Source organism: Phragmites australis, chromosome 13 (genome assembly GCF_958298935.1).
Source record: "Phragmites australis chromosome 13, lpPhrAust1.1, whole genome shotgun sequence".
Classification (NCBI taxonomy): Eukaryota; Viridiplantae; Streptophyta; class Magnoliopsida; order Poales; family Poaceae; genus Phragmites; species Phragmites australis.
Genome location: NC_084933.1, coordinates 17,591,424 through 17,617,113, shown reverse-complemented (window position 1 = coordinate 17,617,113; position 25,690 = coordinate 17,591,424). Strand labels below are relative to the sequence as shown.

Here is a 25,690-nt window from a genome sequence, read left to right as displayed (position 1 = left end):
TTAATTTAATGTGAGCCATGGTATGGCGTGCTTAACTGCTTATCATTTTTTTTAGGGATTTGATTGCATTTTGAACCTTTGGTTTCTTGCAGCTTGTGATAAGGCCCTTGCGTGCATTGCTAGTTTTTTTACTGGTCACACCTTCCTTGCTTCTTTGGGGAGGAATAGAAGCAGATGCAGTCATTTTCTACCTAGAAAAAAAGACAAATCTCAGTGGATTTTGAAATAATATGTCCAAAACATGTTGTAATTGGCGAAAATCATCTCGTTACCAACTGTGCAACGGGGAACGTGTTTCGACCAAACTTCTACGACGTCGTAGTACCTTCAATAAACACGGCCGCAGCTCAACTGCCGACACCGATGAACTTAGTCATGTTTGGTTGAGGTTTAATTTTGCTGCACCTAAACTTCAATAAAGTATGATTGTCGTAAAAAGTACGATGAATAAAATGGTTGTTATACTTGTGACAAAGTTCGGTAAGAAAATGAATCTATGATATATGGGGTAAATGGCTAAAAAAAATTAACAAGTCATGGTTGTAGCATTGAACCAAATATATGCTTAAGAATTTGCGACACGTCTATGGTGGGGCGTGGTGAGGTGTGACTAGCAACCAAACATGTCAAAATTTGTCTGCGATGCGGCCACATGGGAGGCGTCTTCTATCGATTGACCACAAGCTCCGAACCGACCGATGGCATCCACGCCACGAACAGGCGGGGAGATGAGGCATGAACTACGAGTGAAGGCGGAGGGATTCACGGAGTGATGGCACATCACATTCGCATGGGGCATGTAGAGGTAGGTCTGGTAATAGGTTGGATCGAGTCCCCGTAGGTTTTACACCTAGTGGTCGGGGACGGGTACAATTTTGGCCCCGCAGGGTTGCGAGTCGGGGCTTTGGTTAGTGGTCGGGTTAGGAGTAATTTTGTACCTGTTAGGTGATTTGGGTTTTTTTTCTTATTTACTTTATGAGTTTATCTAATTACTTAATTATTTTGAAGTATGAATATCGGACTATGAATTCTTATGTCGTTACATGCTTCTTAGATTGAAATTTTTCTTATAAAGTCTTAATTGGTAGTTTTTTTAATACATAGTTGAGTGTTTTTTTATTGAGGTCACACCCGCAGGTCCCGTCGGGTTTTGGATCCTCACTGGGTTCGAGGCTGAGAGCAATTTTGCACCTGTTTGGTGGTTCAGATTTCAATCGCATTTTTTTATTCAGATTTCAGATTAGATGTGTTCTTACTATACCCAACCCTGAGCCGCCCCATTGCCAGCCTACGTGGAGGGCCGCCCGTCGTAGCGAGTGCTGTGTACGATGTTTTTTTTTATAAATGTCATGTACGATGTTGGCGTCGAGACTAATGGCGAGAGTGTGGGCACGCCCGAGGATTAGGGTTCAAAAATGCATCAAAAACCGCTCAAATATTGTGAATATCGGTCGATTCAGTGGGGTATGAATTTGAAATGCGATCGGTTTTCGTATTTGAATTCAAAAAATTTAAATCGGATTTGAAAAAATAAAAAAAGAAATTTCATAAAATCTAGAGACAATTCTAAGAGTATCTGGGAAAAAAATTTAAAAAAATATCATTTGCATCAAAAAAATATGTGCTCAAACATTAATAGTTAAAAAAGAAAAAAATAGAAAATACCGAAATAGGCCGAATGCACGATGCGTGCAAACGGCCTGTTTCAATCCAGCTCTATGGGATAAGGGTAGTAGGATAATTTTTCCCCGGTGTATGAATATATGCATGTAGTAGAAGGTATGATTAAACAAAACCTAGCAAATCTCATGACATATTTATTTCTGATTTTTTTTGATTTTTTTATTATATTCCTTGAACTTCAATGAAATTCGAGAAATGCCCTCGGTAAATTCGAGCGATTTTTGATAAAATCGTTTGAAATGCGGTAAATGTGGTCAATGCAGAACATTCGGTCGGTTTTTGGTACAATTCGATCGTTTTCGATTTAAATCGAGCGGTTACCAAATGTCAATTTGATCGGATTTTTCTTCGAATTTACAAATTTGATCAAGTAAATTTTAAACGAATTTTTTTATATTCACAAATTTTGAAAATTCGCTGGGTAGCGATTTCCGGTGATCGATCGATTTTGTAAACCTGCCGCAGATGCGGATCGGATGCCTAAAACTCAACCAGACGCTATTCTGACTGGTGAGATCGCGTCTCTCTCTCTCTCTCTCTCTCTCTCTCTCTCTCTCTCTCTCTCTTTTCAAGCTATTTGTACCCGATAAGAAAAGAACGGGAAATGCTGACATGTGGGCCCCCGGATCCATCCAGTGTCATTTCCAGACTTTGAGCCATCGAATTCTTGCCTTGCGAATAGGTAGAGTTGAATACTGTAGTCATTCTTAAGACGCAACAAGGAAACCACACGATTACATCCCAATAATTCAACTGATAGGCACGCTTACTATGTATGTAGTCGGAGGGACTCGAATCCTAACATTTAGCCACAAGAAACAGGTGCTTAGATTGGATAAGATTCTCCAAACCGCCCCTTTATGATGGCACGAGGATTGTTGGGAGCCACAGATTCAACTGTGCATGAGTGGGGTGCATGACACGGAGCCAAAAATTGGAGCTTAGGTCAACTCCAATCAAACCCTATCTGATTTGCTATCTATTTTTTAAACATGTATCAAAAATAGTCTCCAACCGATTCGTTACTGAGGTCGTTATTTTTTAGCCTCCTCATCCCCGCAGCTTCGATCGCCATATCTCATGAAAGACGCATCCTCGCTACCGAGCAATTGCCACCACAAAATCCTCCTTCACGCCATCGTCCGACAGGTTCGTTTCCATCTCATCTTTTTTCTTTTTCCTGATTTGTCGTAGTTGATTTGAGGTAGGCTCACCGGATCCGCTCAGACTTGCCAGATCTGAGGGGAAGAGTCGTACCGGAAGGGGAGTTCGCCGGCCATTGCGCTCGCGCCGCACTTGGTCCCACACTCGCACACCGTCGCCCTTGCGCTCGCGCCGCAGTCCTCCCTGCGCTCGGCCACCCACGTCGCTAGACCGCCCACGCTCGCCCGGTCGCTAGCTTTCTCTATCCATCTCGGTCTGAACACATGCACCAGCTAGCTTTCTCCGTCCGGCTCGGTCCGAAAGTACGCATACAAATCTGATCTGTTCCAATCGGCGTGATTTTACGGACCAATCTGAACGTTCACGTAGCGGATGACGAGTCGAACAAACCATCTATTTTTGCCGAGAGAGCGAGTCAAACAGACTAGAATTATGTATATCTAGAATTGAACATTGTTGTATGTGCTGTGAAATTTTAGTCACCTAGGATGAAGCTTATTTTTGCTTCGTGTTTATATAGAGGTAAAAAATATAGCCGTTGGAATATAGTCGTTGGAAATATAGTCGTTAGAAATATATCCGTTGAAAATATATAGAGTTGGAAATATAGCCGTTGAAAATAACACCGTTTAAATATGAAATGATTATTTGTTAGTTATAAGATATTAATAAAATAAATGTAAGTAGATTATAGAAATGCAAATTTAGATAATTAATTGAAACGTGCTAAAAAGTAAGTAAGAAGTAAATCTGGATAGAGAATTCTCTATTAAGGATTAGAGAATAAACTTAGGAAATGAGTTGGAGTTACTCTTAGAGAAGACGATGTGCTGTGCCCGCTAGTTCAGTATACATCAGCATGGCTATTGAATGCTACCTTTCTCCTCACATGGCTGCATGGCTGTTTACGGATATATAAGTAGGTATTTAATGGATAGTTCTACATTATAATTTAGTATATTTTTTAAATTAGTTTAGTTAGGTGAGAATGAATCTATAGTTTTTTTTTTAATTTTAGATCCATCCAGTGACTAAAAAAACAAAGTATGGTTGGAGTTAAAGACATAATTTTTTTAGGTGCATTATTATAGAAAGAGTCATCCATACCCTATTATCATTATCAGGTCATAAGCTCAGCCAACCTATAAAAAGCCGAGCCATAAAAAACCAATAGTAATAATCATTATCATTATCGATTCTTGTCATGAAATGGCACTGATACATCATTGCGATCGTAAAAAAACGACAGTGATAATAAACTTATCACTGTCAGTTCTTATTACAAGCCATCATTGATATATCATTGTTGTTTCGTAACATACACCGACAACGATACCAGCACATAAAAAGTTATGCCATTAATAACCAATTATGATAGTCGATTAGATTTATGAACCGTCAAATATAGCCCATTGCCGCACGGCTTCTAGCCCCAACCTGCTCGACTTCTCCCGAAAGCTTTTAAATTTAACTCTCTGGCCTATCGCTCAGCTCCTAGCCCTCGCTCCCACATTCTCTCTCTCTCTCTCTCTCTCTCTCTCTCTCTCTCTCTTCCGCCCTCTCCCCTCTACCGCCATCGCTGCTGCCACGATGGACCCAATTCCACCACCATCTTCGTCTCTAGCCATTCGACGCTCCCCCGTGCCACGGCCACCATCTCCTGCCACACCACCCACCCCGCTTCTTCGTCCGACAATGAAGCTCTAGCGCCTCTGGAGAGCTCGGATGAGGCACAATCATCGAACTCTAGATCGACAAGGTACCCCTCCGATGACGAAGTTTGAGACTTCTTTATCGATGAGCCAAAGCCGAAGAGGCATTGGAGCTTGAATGAAGAGGTGGAGGAGGAGGAGGAGGAGGAGGGCGTTGGCGCCGATGACTACTTCATCGTTGTGGCCGATCTCAACTGGTCGCGGCAGGCACGCGCGACAGGTGTAGCTAGTGGTTCTTTTGTGACGACGGTGAACCAAAAGTTTTAAGGTTCTTTTGCACGTGTGTGACCACGTCGTTTATTTTGGTGTACAATGATTTAATTAATTTTTAGTGTGGTTTAAACCAGTGATTCTGGAGATTAGTAATATAAAGCTCGGATAAATTATTACTTGCATGCTTCAATTTCAAATTTTTTTCGGGATTCCGACAGTGATAAGGTATATCAATCGATATATTGGAGCCAAAGTTACACATTTCAAATTACGCATCGTGGCTCCAACCGGCAGTGATAATAAATATCAGTGTCGGTTCTTGAGCTGGTAGCACTTAATCACTACCGATTTAAAAACCGATAGTAATGCAATTTTTAAACCGGTATTGATAACCATTTATGTAGTGGTGGGAATAACATGGGGCAAAATCTAAGTATAAAAGTGTGTTTTACTGTCCTTAGAGATACATGAGTACCACAAAAACTATACCTTTGTACGCATTGAAATTGGGTCTAGATACCAAAATTTAGTACATCCTCTGAGTATAATTCTTAATACCTTCTAAGACTACCCTCAACCATATTCTCTTCATTTCATTCCCTTCCCGATTCCCTTCCCTATTCTCATTCCCTTTATTTACTCGTATCTCCAACAGCTTCCCTTCGAGGGGAATCGTGAAGGGAACGGAGAGAGAATCCCGTCCTGAAGGGAATGATCCTGAAAATTCCGTCGTGAAAGGAACCGTGAAGTGAAACTGTTGGAGCGCTGAAGGGAACGGAAATCCCTTCACGACGGGAATCTCCCCCGCGAAGGGAAGCTGTTGGGTTCAGTCTAAGAGCGTCTCCAATAATCCACGTTAGCTAGTTAATGCGAGGAGAAAGAAAAACTAACTATTAATGTGTAGTCAATCTATAGCGTAATCCAAAATGCATGTAAACTTTTAATATCTATTACAATTACATGTAGATCCATATTAAATTAAGAGGAAACAATATAGTTAGTTTATTAGAGGAGCTATGATGATATGAACAATGTTTATAACTAATGTTTGACTATATCGTTGAAGAACGGTAAAAAAGACAGCAAAAACTGAAAGTGCAAAATATGATGACAAAGTGAAGGATAAGTGATTCCTTTAGTAGCGAAAGTTAAAATTTTAAATCCACCCTCTTCTTTCTTTTATGCTTTGATGAAATAGCTGTCACCTCTTCCTTCAATTTGTTACGACACCCCCCGTTTGCTAACAAGATCTAACAGCAGATTTTCGGCAGGAACCAACACTAGGAATACGTGGACCACACACATCCGTCCACGTGCCTCCGCGTAGCCGTCCACGCACACATGCATGCACCGCCGGGGAGCCGCGGATCGAGATGGAGCAGCGCGCCGGGCGGAGGATGGGCGCCGCGCCCCGCGGCCGCGGCATGGGCCTCTCCCCCCCTCTCGTCGGCCAGAGGCCACCGGCCACCGCGCGAAACGCTTCCCTGGCTCCCCCACAGCGCATCTTTGACCGGAACGGGAACGCGCATCAGCACGCGACGCAGCAGACGCTAGCCCATGCGTGTTGGTTCCCAGCTCCGGAGGGCCCCCTGGCTTGGATCGGCGGACGCGGGCGGGCGCGCGTCGGTGACGGTGACGCGGGCGGGCTCTCGCCAAGTGCACGACGGTGCAGGTGGCGTATGAGTTGACCTCCTCGGTGTGGACTTTCCTTGGGAGATTCCCACGCCACAGGCCGGCCTGGCATGGCGCACTCTCACGCACGCATGCGCACCCGGCCGCGCCTTTTGCCCTGCATCGTTGCATATGGCCTCCATCGCCCTTTCCGTCTGCCTCTTGTACTAGTTTAGTAGTAGTAGTACACCGGCGCTCCAGCTCTTCAGTCAAGTGCTGTGTACGTTAAAAGATTGTGCAGCAGACGGATGGCCGTTTGCGGCGATGCAATGGCAGGGCAGTCGGTGTTGTCGAGGAGGATGGCTGATCGACTCACGTGGCTCCGCAAGCGATCCAGAGGACTCGGTCGGCTTTAGACTTGTGTGTAGTCTTCGGACGGCACGGTGAGGATGCATCAGCAAATCGGTCGTGCCTGCGCCAGACAGAGGAGCCTGGCGGCCGGTGATGGTAAGAGTGGGCAAAGGCAAAGTGCACGCAGACCCTGCAAATTAACCACTCATCGTCGTGTTGCGAAAGGGAGACAGATCTTGTATCAGGTCAGTCCTGCCTGTGGAATTCAGATTTTGTTGACCCCCCGATACAGTGTGCTTGGCTCATATGAGAGAACCGTTGCCTGAATCTTTTTTCTTTTTTCACCGTCGCCTGAATCTGAGTAGCGGACCGTACTCATCGGAGGTGCAATTTCTCCTAATTTCTCCTAAATGGAAGAGTGCATGAACCAGTCCATGGTCAACAGGATGGACCATCTGTTGCGGACAATGCAATTTGGTTGGCATGTAACGTAAATTGTGGCGAATATGCATGTCACTAAACAAAAATAGCTACGGGCAATAACTAAACGGACTTGCGAGATTTCGGTTTCCTGAAAACTAAATGTGGTTGCATGCAAAGCAATCGGGTCCATTGATCTCGTGTGACGACTGGCTCCGACCACCCAAGTGCCACGTGCACTTTGGTTTCGTCATATGGCCTTCCAATGAGCTTGCTATCTGGGTCATTTATTTATTTGCCACCCAATCTATCATCTATCTCTATTATCTTAATATTTTAGGAGAAAAATAAACCACTATATTCGCTCTCAAACTCACAAAATTACCACATTAATCTAAAAAAATCTAGACCACTCATTTTTATAAATATCCAACGGTCTATATTTAACTAAAGAGTCCTTATCAAATACGATTAATAATTAGATAATTTCAGAATTAAAAGATATAAAAAATTAGCAGTTCGATGTCTACACGGATTGGAAAGCAAAATATCTAAATAAAGAGTCCAAATAAAATAAAGAATAATAATAATTAAAATTAGGATTAGAATAAAAAAGAATGATCTGTATTGAAAATAATCTTAGAAAAAAAATCAAATACCTAAATAAAGAGTCAATGTAAAATACAATTAATCAATAGCTAAAATCTATAATAAAAAAGAATGAAAACATTTCAAAAAATCTTACTAATATAATATATTAAGAAGAATCGTGTAGCTCAAGGTTATCACATAAAGCAGATAGTAGACAAGTCAAAACACACAGACAAGTCAAACATTTTCTAATTTTGGTTGATCTATCTACACTTGATGTACGATTTGGATGTTGATCAAAACATATATGAATCGAATCAATACATATATACAATTCAGGTACAAGTTTAGAGCATAATTTTTTTTTCTCTTCTACTAGCATAATATTGAGGGTCGTTGTTAAGGACCCCCGACAATCCCATGGCTTCGCTGGCCTATGCCCATGGGCCCACACCACCCGAAGGCTGCTTTCTAACTTTCAGACTTCGGAGTAACTACCTCTCGAAGCCATGCCTCCCGAAGCCTCCATCTCCCAGAGCCATACCTCCCGAAGCCTCCATCCCCCGGAGCCACGCCTCCCCCTGGAGCCCACATCTCCGGGGCTCGGGCAGACTTCCCGAAGGCTACGGGGTGGGCCATCAGGCCCCAAGAAAGATCTGTCAGGAGAGGAACACCGGTCATCATTTGCCTGCAAGGAAGTGATTAGCATTAATTAACTAAGCTAGTGGGCGCCGTCCCGACACCCCATTACAATGGTGGTTATCCTGACACCCTTGACATCACCGTGTCGGGCCACAATTGGCGATCGGCTCACCCCTTTGGGTACCGGCACCCCCAACAATTATCATGATAGATATCTATCTCCTATGCAGGGTAAAAAGTAGCTATTCAGGATAAGGTCATGTAACTCAACCTTATCCTAGATATTTTACACATAGCGGTAACTTGCACACTAAGCTACGCCCAACTCTATAAATAAGGGACCATGTTTGTCTGAGCAGGAGGACAGGCTCAACACAGCATGGAGAAGCATAATCACAAAGTTTTCCTATGATACTCCCCCTAGCCCAGTCCACATCTTTACGATCAATATATTCGTGGTGTTCCTTCCTCTCAAACTTTATCTCCAAGTTTAAGTCTCCTCCTTAGAAGAAACTCTCGCCGTATTTGCTAGGGCAAGACCATCTGTTGCTCCAACACATATTTTTTTTATATCTTCTTCTAATTTTATACGTTTTTTTAACTAAATGACACCAACCTCATAAAAAAGCTAAAGAGACTAATTTTTAATCAAAGATTATCGTGACAAAATATTGCAACAAGGCTAGCCACGCTATTAACGTGGGCCACCTTGCTAGTTATATTATTATTTGAAAGGAAAGGGAGTCACCACATTTGCTCTCAAGCCCACAAAATTAACACATTAATCTGATAAAGAAAATATTCTAGACCACTCATTGTTACGAACGTCTAAAGATCTAGATTTAATCAAAGAGTCCATGTAAAATACAATAAATAAATTGTTAAATTAAAAAACCGAAGAGTTCATATCAAATACGATTAATAAATAGCTAAATTTAAATTTTAAAATTATAAAAAATTAGCAATTTGATTTATGTATGGTTTGGAAAACAAAATATCTAGCTAAAGAGTACAAATAAAAAAATAAATAATAATTGAAATTAGGGTTACAATAGAAAAAAGAAGGATCAATATCAAATATAGTCTTAAAAAATCAAATTATTATAAAAATAAAATACCTAAATAAAGAGTCGATGTAAAATACAATTAATCAATAGCTAAAATTCATAATAAAAATAATGAAAACAATTCAAAATTATTACTAAGATAATAGATTAAGAAGCACTGTGTAGCTAAAGGTTGTCGCATCAAGCAGGCAGTAAGCAAGGCACAACACGCAGGAAAGATAAACCTATTCTGATTTTAATTAGGCTGCCTATACCTGATGCATTATTTTGGTACTTGATCAAAATATATATGAATCGAACTAATATATGTACACGATTCGAGTATAAGTTTGATTTATAAATAATTTTATCTTTCACTAACATAATTTTTACCTCTTCTTCTAATTTTATTTATTTTGTAACTAAGTGACACTAACCTCATAAAAAAAAGCTAAAAGACTAATTTTTAATAAAATGTTACTACGACAAAATATTATAGTGAGACTAGCTACACTATTAGCGTGTACCACCTTGCTAGTTGTCATTAAATACGAGTGCAATTCTTCTTCTACCACCGGGTTTGTGAATTCCACAATTTCATGCCACTATGGACAATTTGCCCTTTTTTCTTCCTTCTCTCACCCATTGTCTTCTCTAGCTTTGGTTTGTGCTCTTGTCAGCCTACGCATGTTTGAGGATCTCAAGCATCAAACCGTGACACAACCATCATCGTCGTAGAACCCCACCCGGCCCATTGCCACTATTGCGGCCCTCTGCCTTCCAGCTTGATGTGATGGACAAGAGACAACTAGGCGGCGAGTGCCAAGTAAGATGAGGAAATAGTCGGTGGAGCGGGGTGGGTCTGAGCAACATTGTGGGCCTGCATGGGATGACGAGTGGCGGTGGCGGGTGATGAGCAAAGTGCCAGGCAACGGGGGAGGAGCATGGGCTGTCCGTGCGGAGGAGGAGCAACGAGTGCGCCTTGATCTCCAAAGAGGTGCGGCAGTGGAGGTATGACTGCATGAGGGACAAGAGGGGCAAACGAGTCATTTTATACCCAGACTGGTACACGAATTGGAGACAATGACAAATAATAGATTGCATATTGATGGACTAACAAGGCGACTAGAGGGGGGGGGGGGGTGAAAAGGCGCCTTATCAAATTTCTCGCGAATTGGATAACCTTTCCAAATTTTCACCCAACACACATCTCTTCTAACTTTGGACAAGATCACATGTTTATATAGGAACTATTGACCCTACGATCCATGCTATGAAAGCTTTGATGCAAATCAAAAGCACACACTTGAAAGAAACAACTCAAATGAGACACAAAACTCAGTTCCAGTGGTCTGACCAAGCTTCTTAGCGGTTGTTCATGCTAGTTACATGCACAATATAAATACCGCAAGCACACGAATCAATTATAGCTTTTCATACAGAGTATTCTAAGATTATCGTATCCACAAAGATCAGAAAGCAAACTATTCAGGATTTTACTTTAAATTATCAAACTAATTTTATTCATGGAATCAATTGCATATGAGGTTGTAGTTATTGATGGTTGAATAGGTATAAACAACTAAAGAACAAAGAACAGATAGATATCCAAACTTTAATTAGATAAACATTAAGTATCATCTTGGTAGCAAATAGTTATGATTCATATTATAAAAATATCAAAGTATTACATATGATCACCCTATTTAAATCCGTTAATTCCCTTTGATTAATGCCTTAATCAGCCATGGCGGTGTCCCTCCTAGGGTGACACTTAAGAAGTTTAATCTAGCTCGTAGCTTTTAGCTAAATACGAGCTTGAGAGTGATCAGTGTGTGGCCATGATATATCTAGCTCAGCTCATACCTTAATTGCCATGCTATTTTTACTAATCAATCTAATCACCACGATTACATTTACCAGCTAGTTGTTTGAACACGTTATAGACGACGGATAAAGAACACGAATGATAATCAGGACCAAATGTGAATACAAGATTGTAGATCTTCGATATAAAAGTTTAATAATATTTCATAAAGTATAATATACAATCACCATCATGGTATATCTTCATTTGCGGATCTAGAGCCAAGATTTAGAGGGGCACAATTTCTTCATCCTTCTCCTTCATCTCCTCTTTTTTCTCTTTTTCTTCATCCCCCCTCCTCCACCTCTTCTCTTTTTCTTTCTCTTCTATACCCAAAAATTGTAGGGGAGGAGGGGCTCTCAAGTGTTCCCGGAGGGTAGGGGGCTGAAGCCCTTAGCCCTCGGTGGATCTACCTCTGCATATCTTGATGGCGACAGATCTGGCTCTGAACCACGATCTAATTAGAATCTCACAGGCTAATTAGATCGTCTAAACTAATCTAGATAACTAATGTTAAAGATGAAGACGTTTCATTGAGATTGACACTCGACTTAGATTTTTGAATGACGAAAACGTAGAGGGAAGACTTCTATTTATAGCCTTGGAGTCAGCCGCCGCTAGGAGGTGAAAAGCCTTAAGGTGTCGTGCGTCACATGTGGGTGGTGTGGTGAGGTACTAACACTCCTCTTTTTGTGAGTTTCATCAAAGTAGTAGATCGATTGTCTTCTTTTTAGAAGGTATTTAGGACTGTCTAGTGGTTCTGATACATATAGATTTTTAAATAGACTTATGAAGATAAATACAAATATTACACAAATCTTTAATGGTATCGGACGGTATGGTTTACCTTCAGAAGCCGGTTTTGCACTCGGATTGGAATGACCGGCTGAACCGGCCGATTTGATGGAAATCTGGAGAACGTAATGATTTTGTTTAGGACATCAAAACCCCTCCTTTCATCACTATTCTGCTTGGTGTATAGGGGTAGAACCGGAAAGTTGCAGAACGGACTTGGGGTTTCACCCTGTTCTACCGCCGCCGGGCCCGCCACAATTTGTTGTGCAATCAACGGCGACCTCATCGCCGGGCGCCGGCGACGGGACACAACCAGCCAGGCCCCATCCAGCCGTAATCTTCTCTGTCGAGACGCTTCCCACCTCCTCCTCTTCCCCGCCCTCCGCTGGGACTGCACCGGCGTGGAGTGGAGATCCGTTTGGACTTGGATCGGTTTCTCCATTTCTTGGTAAGTAACCCTATCCTGCCTGGGAGGATTGTTCTAAGAGTTCGTTCGTTAAATCCAATTCTTTCCTTCTCTCCATTCAGTTATTCGCGGGTTTGTTTGCTGCGTAGTAACCTGCTTATCTAATCGAATCTATCCATCCATGGATTTAATAGGCTCTTCTTCCTAGCGCGCAAGATCGATCTACCCGAGGTGCTGGGCGTGCCGAACGCGAGCTCCCGTTCACGGAGGGATGGATAAGCTGGTGCAGTTCGGGAGGAAGGCGTGGTTCGTGGTGCGGGTGATGTCCGGCTACGAGGAGAGGAGGATCCGATCGTACAGGCTGCAGTTGCAGAAGCGCCTCGAGATGGCAAGTATTTTCGCCACGAAATTTCAAGGATAATGTAGTAGTACCCACTGTCCTATTTAATTGTGTAGAACCAACATTTGCTTGTAAACGTAACAAATTTAGCCTTCTAAGTCTGGCATGATAAATCTTCTAGTTGTCTTCTCTTGTTGGAAATAGGATAAAGTTAACCACATATGTACTTTTGTCTTGCTTTCAGTGGAGGTTCCGTGGTGGAATTTCCATTTGCTGTTCAGGTGAAGATGTGACCTTCTCGTTTAGCTGATTTGCATGGTTGTGGATGAAAACACCTTAATATTACAGAAAATAGTGTTGTGTTTATTGTTTAAAATTTCACTTTGCTAATTTAGTGTGAAACTGAAACCCGCAATACACTGCCATCACGGTTTTTTATTGATTGCTCGTGTGGGGAAATAGTAGCTACATGTGTTTGCTTCCAAAATCTGCTTTTTGGTCAAAATGATTGATCGAAAGAGGTACCCCATGTATTCCAACCTTTATTTAATTATCACTGTCGAGGATAACTGATTGTTACATCACATCCATTTAGAAATGATTGTTATTGCCATATCTTCCCTACATGATAATTGATCTTTAGTTGACAGAGTTAGTTACTCTTACGCAGAATTCTGCAAAATACTCTCTAGTGTAGCTTCATGATGTGGTAGAGGTAACCCAGCCCGTTAACTTCCAACACATTTGTTGTTATACGATGTACTTTTATAGGGAAATCATGTGGTTTTCTCTTTGGTCATGCTGTTACAATGGAGTATCTTGCAGATTGCACTGGTCTAAAGTCGAAATGCTCCGTGTTATAAAGCGTGGTTTGACTGACGATCTCCTTTATTTTGTGCAATGATGCTCTTTGAACAATGAGTATTCTTCACACCTTTTTTTTTCATTTGCATCAACTCTTGAACACTTTTTTATTACCATGTCCTGAATATGGAAAATATTTGGATTATTTAGTGGTTTAACTCATTAATTGCCATGGTGATGCATGTATTTTACCACCTGTCCGCTTGGACTGTCTTGTAGTGAGGTTTAATGTATCACGGTTCTCAGATTATTCGTGTTGTTACTGTTACTTATGTTGGCATTTTAGCAACATAAATATTGAGCGGACAAATATGTGAGTTGCTTAGTCTCTTCATACCAATGATAATATACCATTACGTGAAGAAATATTGCTATGTATGATACTGTGGTTAGAATGTTACCTATTAGCAACACCTTTATGTTATGCAAATCAGTTTCAAAACTATTTCACTTGCAATGGAAGGAAAGTGGTATTCTAGAGCATACTAATTAGGTATGGGTAAGAGATTGAGCTGTTCTGTGAGAGAGGTAAGAGAGGAAAGGGTTAAATTGTTTGTTGAAGGTACAAAAAAGCTTGCTTTCCCATCTAGCAAATATCCGGTATGGCCAAGTGCTGTGCTCACTTCTAATTTTAGCATAGAAATTACAAATCCCTCAGTCCTCACATATCGGTAAACCAGTTTAATCTCTTTGAATTTACTATCATTCATTCAGGCCCAAGCTAGGAAGGAAGAGCTGCAGAAACAACCAGAACAAGTTATCTTATCAGAGGTTCGTCAAGTGGTTCAGCAGATGCAAGCTCTCAATCAGCATCTTGAAGAAGCTGTAAGTTTATGCCACAAAAAATTTATAGTCAATGCTTGCCTGGGAAATGTATACTGCATTTTGCAAAAACTATTAGTTTCTGAACAAATGTACAGCAGTGAGAGACAAGTGGACAAAGATTGATCATCACGCTGTTGGCATGCGGAAAACAATGCAATTACATGCTTGATTAATGCGAAACATGTTGAATATATTCTGAAAAGCCCAAATAGATTGATTATTTGATTCAGGTTTCTGGTGCAGTTTCATGGGAATGCTAGCAAATGGCAATAAGACTGATGCTTCCTGTAATATGCCCATCCATTTGCATTTTGCAATAACTTGCTAACTTGATTTCCATTGTAATTTTCAGGAAACTGCTATTGATGAATATTTCAAACCAATTGACAAGAATGCTAAGATCATGACAGATATGCAGTTGGAGAAAGAAGAAAAGCAAATGAAGGAGATGGCAAAAGTTATGCAAGAGCAAATAAAAATGCAAAGAGAAATCGCAATGAAAAGAGCTGAGGCCACTAGCATAGAGTCAAACGATGCTCAAATGGGTGAAAAAGTGGCTGAAAGCTCTCCAAAACAAGAAGTTGTAAAATAGACACTTGCCAATGTTGCTCTTCTTTTGGGAAGGTATTGTGGGTGCACATTCTCTTTGCATATGTTCTTATTGGCTAGGTAATAAGTATACTTACTTACAATGAGACAATCACCAATTTTGTGCCTCTTAGAGGCTATTGTTTTTCTCTACGGATAACTATTGGGTTATACCTTTCCTTTTTAAGTTTTTTTTTTTTTAACCTGGGAAGCTTTGTTTGGCGCGATGATGGCCTATGGGATGGAAAATTGTGTTCTGCGTATATCCCAAATTTGCCTTCGAGTGGAACAACCTTTACTTCAGCGACATTGTATCTGTATATCGAGAGGTGCTGTATCAGTTCATTTTTCAGAAGAGAAGGGGATGAATTCTGCAACCTTCTGATTCTAGGTGTCCAGTGATTAAGATTTGCATATGAATGTGATGCAATTTGTTTATTGAGATCGAAATTTGTTCAGTATCCGAAATTCCGCTAGATGCCTGCAGCCACATTACTCGTTGAAGAGGTGGCGTGGATATATTAAAATAAACAGCCACAAGGACCTAGCGAGCATCGCATCCGCAATAACAGCATGCAACTACAAACGGAAAGAGTTATGCTGAGCAAGGGACGGTCGAGTAAATTCAGGTGCCCTCCCAGGTGTGTGTCTATGCATAGCAAAGCTGTAGCTATCTCGTTGAATAATCGGAGCCTCATTTTATTGTACGAAGGTGCTCACAACCTAGCAGAAAGAGCCGCTTGAGTCTTAGGACATTTACTACCATAGTTTCGAGGTCAAGTACATTGATAGCAGCACTTCTTGAGAGGTCTGACTCCACAAGATTGGGCATCCACGCACAAACAAATTCTCTAACTGCGTGCAGTCTTGTAGGGAGGTTTTGATATCCCTATTATCTTCATCAGACTGAGGCTTTGGCTGAGAACTTTCTAGAGGTAGCTTAAAAGATGATGTCTGGCTTTTATCCATCAAAGCTAAATGATCTTATTGAGGAGGGAAGCCTGCCAGGCACAACAACATTCTCTAGCCCATCACAGCCATCAAGAATAAGCACCTCAAGGCTCCTCACCATTGGTAAGCTTGTTGGTATGTTTTCATGTCCTTGTTGCCAGACAAATCAAGTATTTTCAGCTTTGTATTATCTATAAATGAGTTGCTACTATCAGTTAATGTCTCTGCCGGATGTGAAGGTTTGGTTATTCGGAGCCTTTGAAGGTAAGGCAGTCTTCTTGTAGTCTACTTGTGTACTACTGAGAACTAGCAGTTGAACATATTTTCAGCCTACATCGGAAGTTTCGATCCTCACAATCAGAACATCCAATCTATTCAAAATGATAGATTTGAACTTCATTTTCCAATCCAAACCTGATAAAAATAACACATCGGAACATCTGATGTAAATAGATCGGAACATCCAATCCAAGAATTATTTAGAAACCGACCCTAATCGGAATATCTGATCCAACCATCAGAACTTCTGATGTTAGATTTTAATTCAAGACCGAGAACCCTATGGTTAAGAAAATTAGAGGTTCCAATCCACATCAGGCCTTCTGATGAAAACATCAGAACATCCGATGTTAAAACAAATTCCAACCCAAGAACTCTATATTATGAAATTTTAGACTATCCGACCACATTGGAACATCCGATATCTATGTCGGAACTTCCAACTTGACAGAGAAAGCTTCGACTCGGTGACCATGTGTGAACTTTGTATCGCACTCTAAACTGAGTGTAGATCTTTTTGCACACTAAGTTCATGACCAACCTACTGTGTTACGCCCCGCATAATAGTACGGTGGTCCTATACTCAATTTCAAAACCAATAGAGTACTTTAAAGAGTAAAACTGTTCGCCGTCTTCTTTCTTCAATTTTTAAGGGTCACCAACGTCATGTCGCTTATATCAATATGGCTTTCACCTATTCAAATACTCTCATTGAATACATTAGTCCCTTAATCGTTTATCGTCAATCATCAAAACCCACATAGGGGTCTAGATGCACATTCATCTAATTATTATATAAAGCTTCTAAGTGGCCCAAATCAACGGTCCTTGAGTCTACAAAATTATTATACTCCCTCCGTCCATCTCTAGAAGGTGTATTTTGACTTGAAAAAGTTTTCGAGAGTGTATTTTGACCATCAATTTCTTTTATGATATGTTATTAATTGCTACAAAATTAGCATCGTATTAAAAATATTTTGAAATACGAATCTATTGATGCAACCTTTGTACTCTAAACATACATATAGTTTGACTAATTGTTAGTCAAAGTTTACAAAGTTTGACGTTTTCAAGTCAAAATACGCCTTATAAAGATGGACGGAGGGAGTACTATCTAGGTTCTTTTATTCTTCACCAATTTGATCCAATTACTCATACCATATACTTAAAATAAATTTGGATCATGAAACTTCAAGTTCATAATTACGCAACATCTAATCTACATGGAATTTCTACTAGAATGTTTAATTTCTATTGGAATATCTATTGCCAAATTCTAAGTTCCCCAAGTGCCCTTCTGCAAAAATTCTGAACCCTCACAAGTATAAGTGTTTATCCGCAAAATGCCTTACAGGGCTTTTTATTTCAATTGCCACTCAACTCCAACCCATTTTCAATTGGGCCGGTTCTCTATTGGGCCTATTTCAAATCAACCCACCTGAGCATAGCGTGCTAGCCAGTGTGAATATGGGAGCGGTACAGAGGTATTAGGCCAACACACTAACGAGAGTGGCTACAGATAGATAGCGACATGTAGAGATGCGGACTCAGCCGGAGGGGAGGTGGCTGAGACTTCAAGCTGGTCTTACGCGCACTGAGGAGCAGTTTAGGAAGGCTATGCCTATTAAATATTCCTTTTTTTTTTCACATTTTCTTATGCCTCTAATGCCCTAAAGACTGATTTATCTGGTAAAATGAGATGCCGATTGATAATCTATCTATCTATACCTATACTAATCATAGACTCTTAAGAAATTACCATATTAATCAGAGAAAAAGAAAACCATCTTGCCGTAAATCCATTGCGGGACCGAATTATAATGGTTCAGATCAAAAGATCTTCCCACTATGCCTCCTCTATATGCGATCTCCATGATTTCTCACGTTTAGGCCATATGCACGCTACAATGCAAATAGAGTTTGAAAACTACACGGCTGGCAAGAAGCAGATAAAACATGAAGCCATGAACGTATTGGACTCATGCCTGCATGTCCGGTTCTAGCCAGGCCAACAAATAGCTAAGTCCTTGTAGCACGTGCATATAAATTTTCATTGATGGCATGAAGCATGAGTTTCCATGAATACAGTACCAGGTTAAGTCACATCCGAATATCCAATGGGAGAAACATAAGGAGGCCAGTTCAAATATCCAACGGAAGAAAAGATATGTATGCTAATAAATTAGGTAAAAACTAATTTACGCCCATACGGGCGTTAATCACGCAGAGTCACCAGCCCATATGGTCCCACTGCACCACACTTTACATTAGAATCTAGCGCATCTGCCTGCTCGCTTGCTCTCGCAGATCCCTCCACAGATGCTCTCCTCTCGTTCCTCTCCCTCCCTCCTATCCATCCCCACATATTAGATGGGGATTTCTTCTCGTCAGATCTGAGCTCCTCCGCTTGGAATCAGCTCCTTGCCATTGGGATTGAGCTCCTCCGCTTGGAATCAGCTCCTCGACAGCGGCAGATTGTTGGCTCCATGTCGCCGAACATGAGATCGAGCCGCTACCCAAATCAAGATCATCTGCAAGGGGTCAAGGAGGGAATGACCTAGGCGAGCATGGTGGTATCATATTAGGATCCACGCCATCGAACTGAGGAGAGCACACAAGCTCGATGGTGCAGCCAGGCCAGGTATGGTGTTGGTCGGCAGGACTTGATTGACAGGGCATGAAGGGGTGAGTTTCCAAATTACCTACCGAATTGTGTAGATGTGTCTAGGAAAATGCAACAAAATGCTTCTAGTTTTTTAGTGATTTTGCTCACTAATTTTTGATTTAGAAAACTTGCTCACAAATTATACAAAAGTGCTCATATGTATACAACAACTTGCTTTTCCAAATTGTGTTGGTTTGCTTGCAGATGGACAACAATTTGCTCTCCAACTTTTCAACGATTTCTTTTCTTAGATTTGATTTTTACACAATTTTGCTCCCCACAAATGTTTTACTATAAAATATGAAACATAGTGGTCTAAGAAAGCGTTCGCTGATGATTTGCTTTTGAATTTATTCAAAATTGTTCATGTTATTTTGATGATTTGCCTATCATTTCTTGATGCAAATTGGAGTATTGAGACTAAATTTCATTTAGATTTTCCACATTTTTAGCACCGATGGATCGTTCACAACGTTAGCATGGTCCGATATAAAAAAGAATGTTGAAAAAATGGACGTTAAATATCTCAAAAATAGAAATGGGAGGTAGGTTCATACCAACTTAAATTAAACTAGTTAAGTGCTCGTGTGTTGCAACGGGAGTCAAAAAACTCACGAGATAATATAGTTGATTGAGTAAAGCTAATGCAAAATAACATCGCACAACCAATCGGTGGAAATATCAACTCCATCATGAAGGGCATATGCTTCAACAAAATATGCTTTCCCTATTGTATAGCGCAACATTACCTCACTACAAAATATAAATAGTAATTGAAGCCAATATTGAGAACCTCCATCTAAGGCAACCATTACAAAATAGAAGCTAACATTCAGCACAACCGTGCTAAAGTAAAGGCAATACTTGAAGCTAACACTGATCTACCATTTATTAAGAAAATTGTTATTGGGAGCCTATGCGGCCTCTATTAATTCTGTCAATTTTTCATTGCTTCAACGCCCGTGCATTGAAATGGATATTATCGATGATACCATAGGTCTTATACTCACTTTTATTTCTATTTCGAGTCCACAACTTATGAGTGGTTTGGGCACAGCACGTACCTACAGGCAGTGAAGTGCAAGCATCAAATATCATTCAGCCTTAAGTAGCAATTGCATCGTCACTCCCAGGAAAGCTTGGGTTCTTAGTTCTACTATATATAGGAAAGCACACATATATGACTCTTTCTAAGCCAAGAATTTCACAAGATGAGAATTATTAACATTTGTACTCTGTTCAAACAAGATTAAAATTGATGTAAGTACAAAATAAGTCTTCCATGGTTCATCATGGCATGGTAAAATGTACATACTGTCAAAGCATAGAATCAAACCTTTGGGTCCTCCTCGATCTGAAACTTTTTGTTTACTGTCATTACCACATCCTCTGTTTACTATCGGCGCGTCCGGAGACAAGAGAAGAAGTCGACTAGCATATATCATGTGACCGTTGTCCTGTATAATTTTCCTAGCGACAGTTACAAATTTAGATGTAGAAGAGTTAACTTCTAGCTTAACCTGATGGCAACCCTCGCAAAGTTAACTTCTAGCTTGGTCTCAAGGATGGCAACACGCTACCTTTGCACTACCCCGATTGCATTAACCTGATGGGAACAGAGGCTACTCCATGTCAAACAAATTTGTCTTGGCAGTAAAAATAAACACAAAATGAATAGATAATTGCCAAGCTACCGGGGAAATTTATGGTTCCAGTTGGGGCGATTCTACAGAACTTATTCCCTTGCTTCTCAGGGTCAATTCAAAGATATACATAATATAATTCATCGCACTACAATTTGCAATTGTGAATTCGATGATCATGGCATGTTGGCATGCATATCTAGATCATATGTCACGTGGAGAATCTAAGTAACACTTCATCTAATACTAATCCTGATTCTCCCCCTTCCCCCTCATTCCGGATCATTTGCAAGGATAAAACCAAAGGTCATGAGTCATCAATAAAACAAGAGAACCTTTACAGTACACCATGATATTAGATGATGGAGAGTATCATTGTTGTGATCCAACCGTCCATTTTAGTAGGTATTATTGTAATTATCTTGATACCCTTAGGGGTAATTACGTCATTGACTGACCGACGGAGGGTGGAAACCCTAATAAATGAAATGAACAGAATAAGTGAAAGCTTATCCGAAGAATAAACTAACATTTTGATCTTTCCTAATTAAACATATAATTTACAAGTTTATCATAGTTTTTTTCCCAATCCTGCCCTTATGATACCCATGATACTCTTTAATGATACCCATGATACTGATGGGCGATAGAGTATTATTGGACTAATCTAAGCCACCAGATGAAGAAAATAGACGGTATGCACTCATTTAGGTGTACTGTAAAAGTCCTCTAAAACAAAAGGTCATGCATGTGCGACCTTCTCATCGTGCTTTAGGAGCTTGTCGAGGGAACAAACGCAATCATCGCCACGAGGATTGGACAACAGCGCTGGTGCCCCAAAGACCCTCATCCACTCGCCGAGCAGGCAGATCCAATAGGCGACCATGGAGAGGCCATCGACCAAAGACAAAGTGGAGAAGCCAATGAAAATTTATGTGTCCGTGCATTGCAACGGGGACAGAATATTTTTCACATCACATGTGTCGCCATTAGCATAATTAGCCTGATGAAAGTTAGAAATTTAGATGTAAATACTTCCACAACCAAAATTATGAATCAACTTCCAATAGAAATCAATGAAAAACATTATTTGACAATCTAGATTCATATCTTTATAAATACCGGAAGGGAAGACTTTCTATATTGACATACAAAAGTTCAAAAGAAAATTCTAAGTATGCTCACAAACGATTAATAAGCTTTGGCGAAGAAAACAAATCAGAGTTGGTAGCTAATATTAGAATACCCTGTCCAGAAGTAAATCAGAAAATTCCTCGGGACATATATAAATATGATGTTCAAGTTTTCTGTGGCAACCCAAAAACAGCCAACCAAAAAAAATGATATCAACAAGCATGGAAGGCAGAATTATAGGCAGGGAGGGGAAATAATTGCGGTCCACATTAAGAAACTGTATTTGTTTAACATCGTAAAAGCTCCATATAATCAACCAATCTGCTACCAGTCCAACATTCGCAGGCACAACACAAAAATTTGGGCATTCCCATGCATGAGCGTCACTCAAACAATTCAGAAATATGCATATATTGATAGAAGCCAATTTCAGTCAGGGCAATGAAACAGTAAAGGAAACACATGTACATCGCAGCAATAAGAAAACAATTCAGAAAAAGTAATCCTACCTCCATATTTAGTTCAGTTTTTTTTTTATCTTCCAGAGAGATAGCATTATTCTTTCAAGCCAATTTTATGATCAACTTGTCAAGTTAATAGTACCAAGCTAGCAAAATATGCATGTTATATAGAACAACAGCGAGACACTAATTGGAAGACCCAAAGATAACAATTCATTATTCGTTGTGACCGGGCAACGCACAGCCAGTCCAACGCCGACTCAAATGTCGCCGAATCCTTTCCCAGAAAAACCACCAAAATATCATCAGCCAACAGCCAATTCAATCTCGCATTGACTGGGAAAACAAGAACTATAGTACAACATACATTTTTGTCCGTAATTTAGGTTACTGACCTTGCCTGTATTGTGTTAGCAGGAGCAGCTCGTACGCTGAGGTGAGCTCCACGGCAGAGGAGCAGAACCCGCAGCCAGCCGTCGAGTAGTTCGTCGCCCTCCACGCCGCGCTTTCCCCCACCACGGTGATCACCGACACGCTCCACAAGCCTGCCGCCTATGCGGCCTCGCCGGACCGCTCGACGGCCAGCAACGCCGGAACGGCGGCCTCCGGCACTGACGAGGAGGCCGTCGTCGTCGCGGCCGAGCTACGTCGTGGGTGAGCGCCGTGCTCACCTCCGATTTCTCTGCCTTCGGCCTCTACAACCTCAAGCCGGTCCTAGCCATGGTCTCCTCGCCGCTGGCCGTGGTCGTCATCGACGAGTCCGCGAATCCGGCGGCGGCTGTAGCCACGGGCCCACGGCTACGAGGTCGTCCCCGTCGCCAAAGTGGTGGATGTCCCCTGCGAAGGAGAAGCCGAGGACGGGCCTGGGTACTGCAGCGGCCGCAGCGGCACCGACGACGATGTCCGCGTTGCCTGGATGGTAGAGGGGAGGAGGCGTGGAGGAAAGGGGCGAGCTGGCGCCGCCCAGATGCTCCCGCAGCTGAAGCACGTCAATGGCTGGCTCGTCGAGATCGAGAGGCGAAGGAATAGCGTGATTAGGGGGATCGGGGTCGACGCGGCGAAGCGGACGTGAGAAACTTGGGGCAAGGCCCACCTAGTAGATCGGTGACCGGCATGGCCGCTCGGATCCGGCGGCCGACGGGGAGAGGGACGATCGAGGAGGGCCGGTGCAGCAAGGAGGGCAACAGGAGGAGGAGGAACGCTGGTTCTGATGGGGAAGGACGGCGTGGTGGCGGTGGTGGTGCGATGCGAGAGACGTAGATGAGGGGAGGAACGCTGCACGCACATGATCGGCGCAAGAGGCGGGTGGCTTGAGGAGGCTGGAGCAAACTGCGGGCGACGGCGCACGGGGAGCGAGCGGCGTGCAGGAGGAGAGGAGAGGAAGCGGGGGCGTGAGGGGTCAGGGGGGATCTGAGCGGGAGCAGGTGGTGTGCGTGGAGCGCGGTTGGGCGGCTGCGGGGGCAGGAGGGAAAGATGGACCACCTGTCAGCAACAGAGAGGGGAGAGCAGAACACGGATTTGGTTGAGCCCCGATTGCTGCGTATTTTTTAAGATAGTGAGGGGTGTACATACTAAACTACTGTAACATGTATGTATATTTTTAGTCGAGTCCAATAAATTAATACTTGGTTAGGTCCTATCCGAATATGGCATTGCTGTATATAGCCAGATTGCCTCCGATTCAACTTAAATTTTATTTTGAGAGAAAACAGATTGCACGATGCTATATCAACAATGGATAGAACCATGTAATACTCCCTCCGGTTTTAAATACTTTGTTTTGATCAAGAGCTAGTTAAATTTTTAAATTTTGACCGTCAATAGCTTGCAAAATATAGTTATAATATCTAATAAAAATATAATATAATATAATTATTTTTCAAGACAAATCTACACGTATGATTTTTATGTTTCCAAACTAAATATTTTAAAAGCTATTGACAGTCAAAATTTTAAAAGTTTGACCGAATCTTGGTCAAAGCGTCAAGTATTTAAAACCGGAGGAAATATGTTATATGATATTAGTATTATATATATATAATATAAATACATAAATAAATTCCATCCAAAATCCATACATATCCTCTCTTCATTTTAAAATAGGTGTCGTTTTAAAATACATGCAGCCAATCTTTAAAAACCTTGGTCACTAATACACGCAAAATCGTTACTAACATGGTTCAAAAATGTAAAGCGTATTTTATTTGGAAAAGTCATCAAAATTAATCTTTGATTGTTAATTTCTCTTATAATATGTTATCAATTGCTATAAAATCAATATCACATTTAAAGTACTTTAAAATATAAATCTATTAAAACAAATTTTGCATAGTAAACATGCATATAATTTAACTAATTATCAATCAAAACTTAAAAAGTTCAACTTTTTGAAACAGAATACGCATTCATTCTTGAATAGATAGACTAGGATTTAACACATGAAAAATACTTTCATATAATTATATATATATATTAATTACACTTTTTGCTAAGAATAACTATAAAACTTAATGGTCAAACATGTGTATTGGAAACTATGTTAATATCCTAAATGACGAGTAACAAATAACAGAGTTAATTTTAATTGGAGAGTACTCTAAGAGCACTCATGTTAAACCTTGATGAAAGTGTATAAAGTTCCACAGTAATTGGAAAAAAGAAAAAAAAACCCCAAAAAAGAAAACATAAAGCCATCCGTATAGGTTAAACCACTATTCTTAATGGTTTGAACAAATTTTAAACATCAAATAGCAATAGATCTACAATACTGCAAATTCCAGAAAATGACCCCATGTCAAATTTAGCTATAGAACTGATTTGAATTTGAATATCTACTTATATTTTTTAAAAATTGCATTAAAATATAGAAAAAGGTGTCATGCCAACCATAAGTATACATAGATGTCTGTTACCATTACTATTAATAAAGATGAAGAATTAGAAATCCGTAAAAATGAATCTTTGGAAAAGATAATGATTCAGTGTCTTATAGACTACTACAAATATAGAAATTTAATTTGTATAATAAGGTCTAATAGTTTGTGATTTTGCGGTACAAATTTCTTAAAGATTACGATTAAGGATACACTCAAATAATAAATTTATGAAAACATGATATTGTCACATTGCCATAGTTCAAAAAAGAAATAGATCAAATACATTCGTTCAGTAGGACAAAGTTGTAACAGACTGGATTGAAAGGATAGCAGATGTCACAAACATGTTAAAACTGATCTAATTCCTTGAATTTGACTAATTCTACAAATTATAATTTTTTCACAGAGTACGTAATTTCTGTGCTAATTTATAATAGTTTCGATTGAAGTACAATGTTTTAATAATCTAAGTATTAGCACTATAAATCACAAATTGGCAGATGCCTAGCACGGGTTCACGACTAGTTGTTCTTTAATTACTGAGTTGTTTATGACCAATTGTT

At 40.6% G+C, this 25,690-nt stretch overlaps 1 protein-coding gene and 1 long non-coding RNA gene across 4 annotated transcripts; one reads left to right on the top strand and one right to left on the bottom strand.

Annotated features, from left to right (window-relative positions):
- The first annotated feature begins 12,271 nt into the window (after positions 1–12,271).
- On the top strand, positions 12,272–15,313 carry LOC133888722 (uncharacterized). Of its 2 annotated transcripts, none has more exons than XM_062329062.1 (4): positions 12,272–12,543; positions 12,710–12,889; positions 14,420–14,530; positions 14,883–15,313. In XM_062329062.1, exons 2-4 carry the CDS (start codon positions 12,773–12,775, stop codon positions 15,120–15,122), a joined length of 468 nt encoding a protein of 155 aa, XP_062185046.1. In that variant the 5' UTR covers positions 12,272–12,543; positions 12,710–12,772; the 3' UTR covers positions 15,123–15,313. The 2 variants fall into 2 exon arrangements, with proteins under 2 accessions (XP_062185046.1, XP_062185045.1); XM_062329061.1 differs by having other exon boundaries at positions 12,273–12,543; positions 12,696–12,889.
- Positions 15,314–18,375: 3,062 nt separating this feature from the next.
- Positions 18,376–23,749, bottom strand: LOC133889750 (uncharacterized). Of its 2 annotated transcripts, XR_009903929.1 has the most exons (4): positions 22,647–23,748; positions 21,414–21,659; positions 20,350–20,619; positions 18,376–18,879 (listed from the first exon to the last, which is right to left on the bottom strand). It is a non-coding gene; the product is annotated as an uncharacterized LOC133889750 (long non-coding RNA). The 2 variants fall into 2 exon arrangements; XR_009903928.1 differs by having other exon boundaries at positions 20,350–21,659; positions 22,647–23,749.
- Between the last annotated feature and the right edge of the window lie 1,941 nt (positions 23,750–25,690).

Bases quoted from the DNA above. Each gene is read 5' to 3' on its own strand.
- LOC133888722 (XM_062329062.1), top strand. From the start codon at position 12,773: ATGGATAAGCTGGTGCAGTTCGGGAGGAAGGCGTGGTTCGTGGTGCGG. The intron at 12,890-14,419 runs GCAAGTATTTTC...TCATTCATTCAG, and splicing joins TGCAGAAGCGCCTCGAGATG to GCCCAAGCTAGGAAGGAAGA. The intron at 14,531-14,882 runs GTAAGTTTATGC...TGTAATTTTCAG, and splicing joins ATCAGCATCTTGAAGAAGCT to GAAACTGCTATTGATGAATA.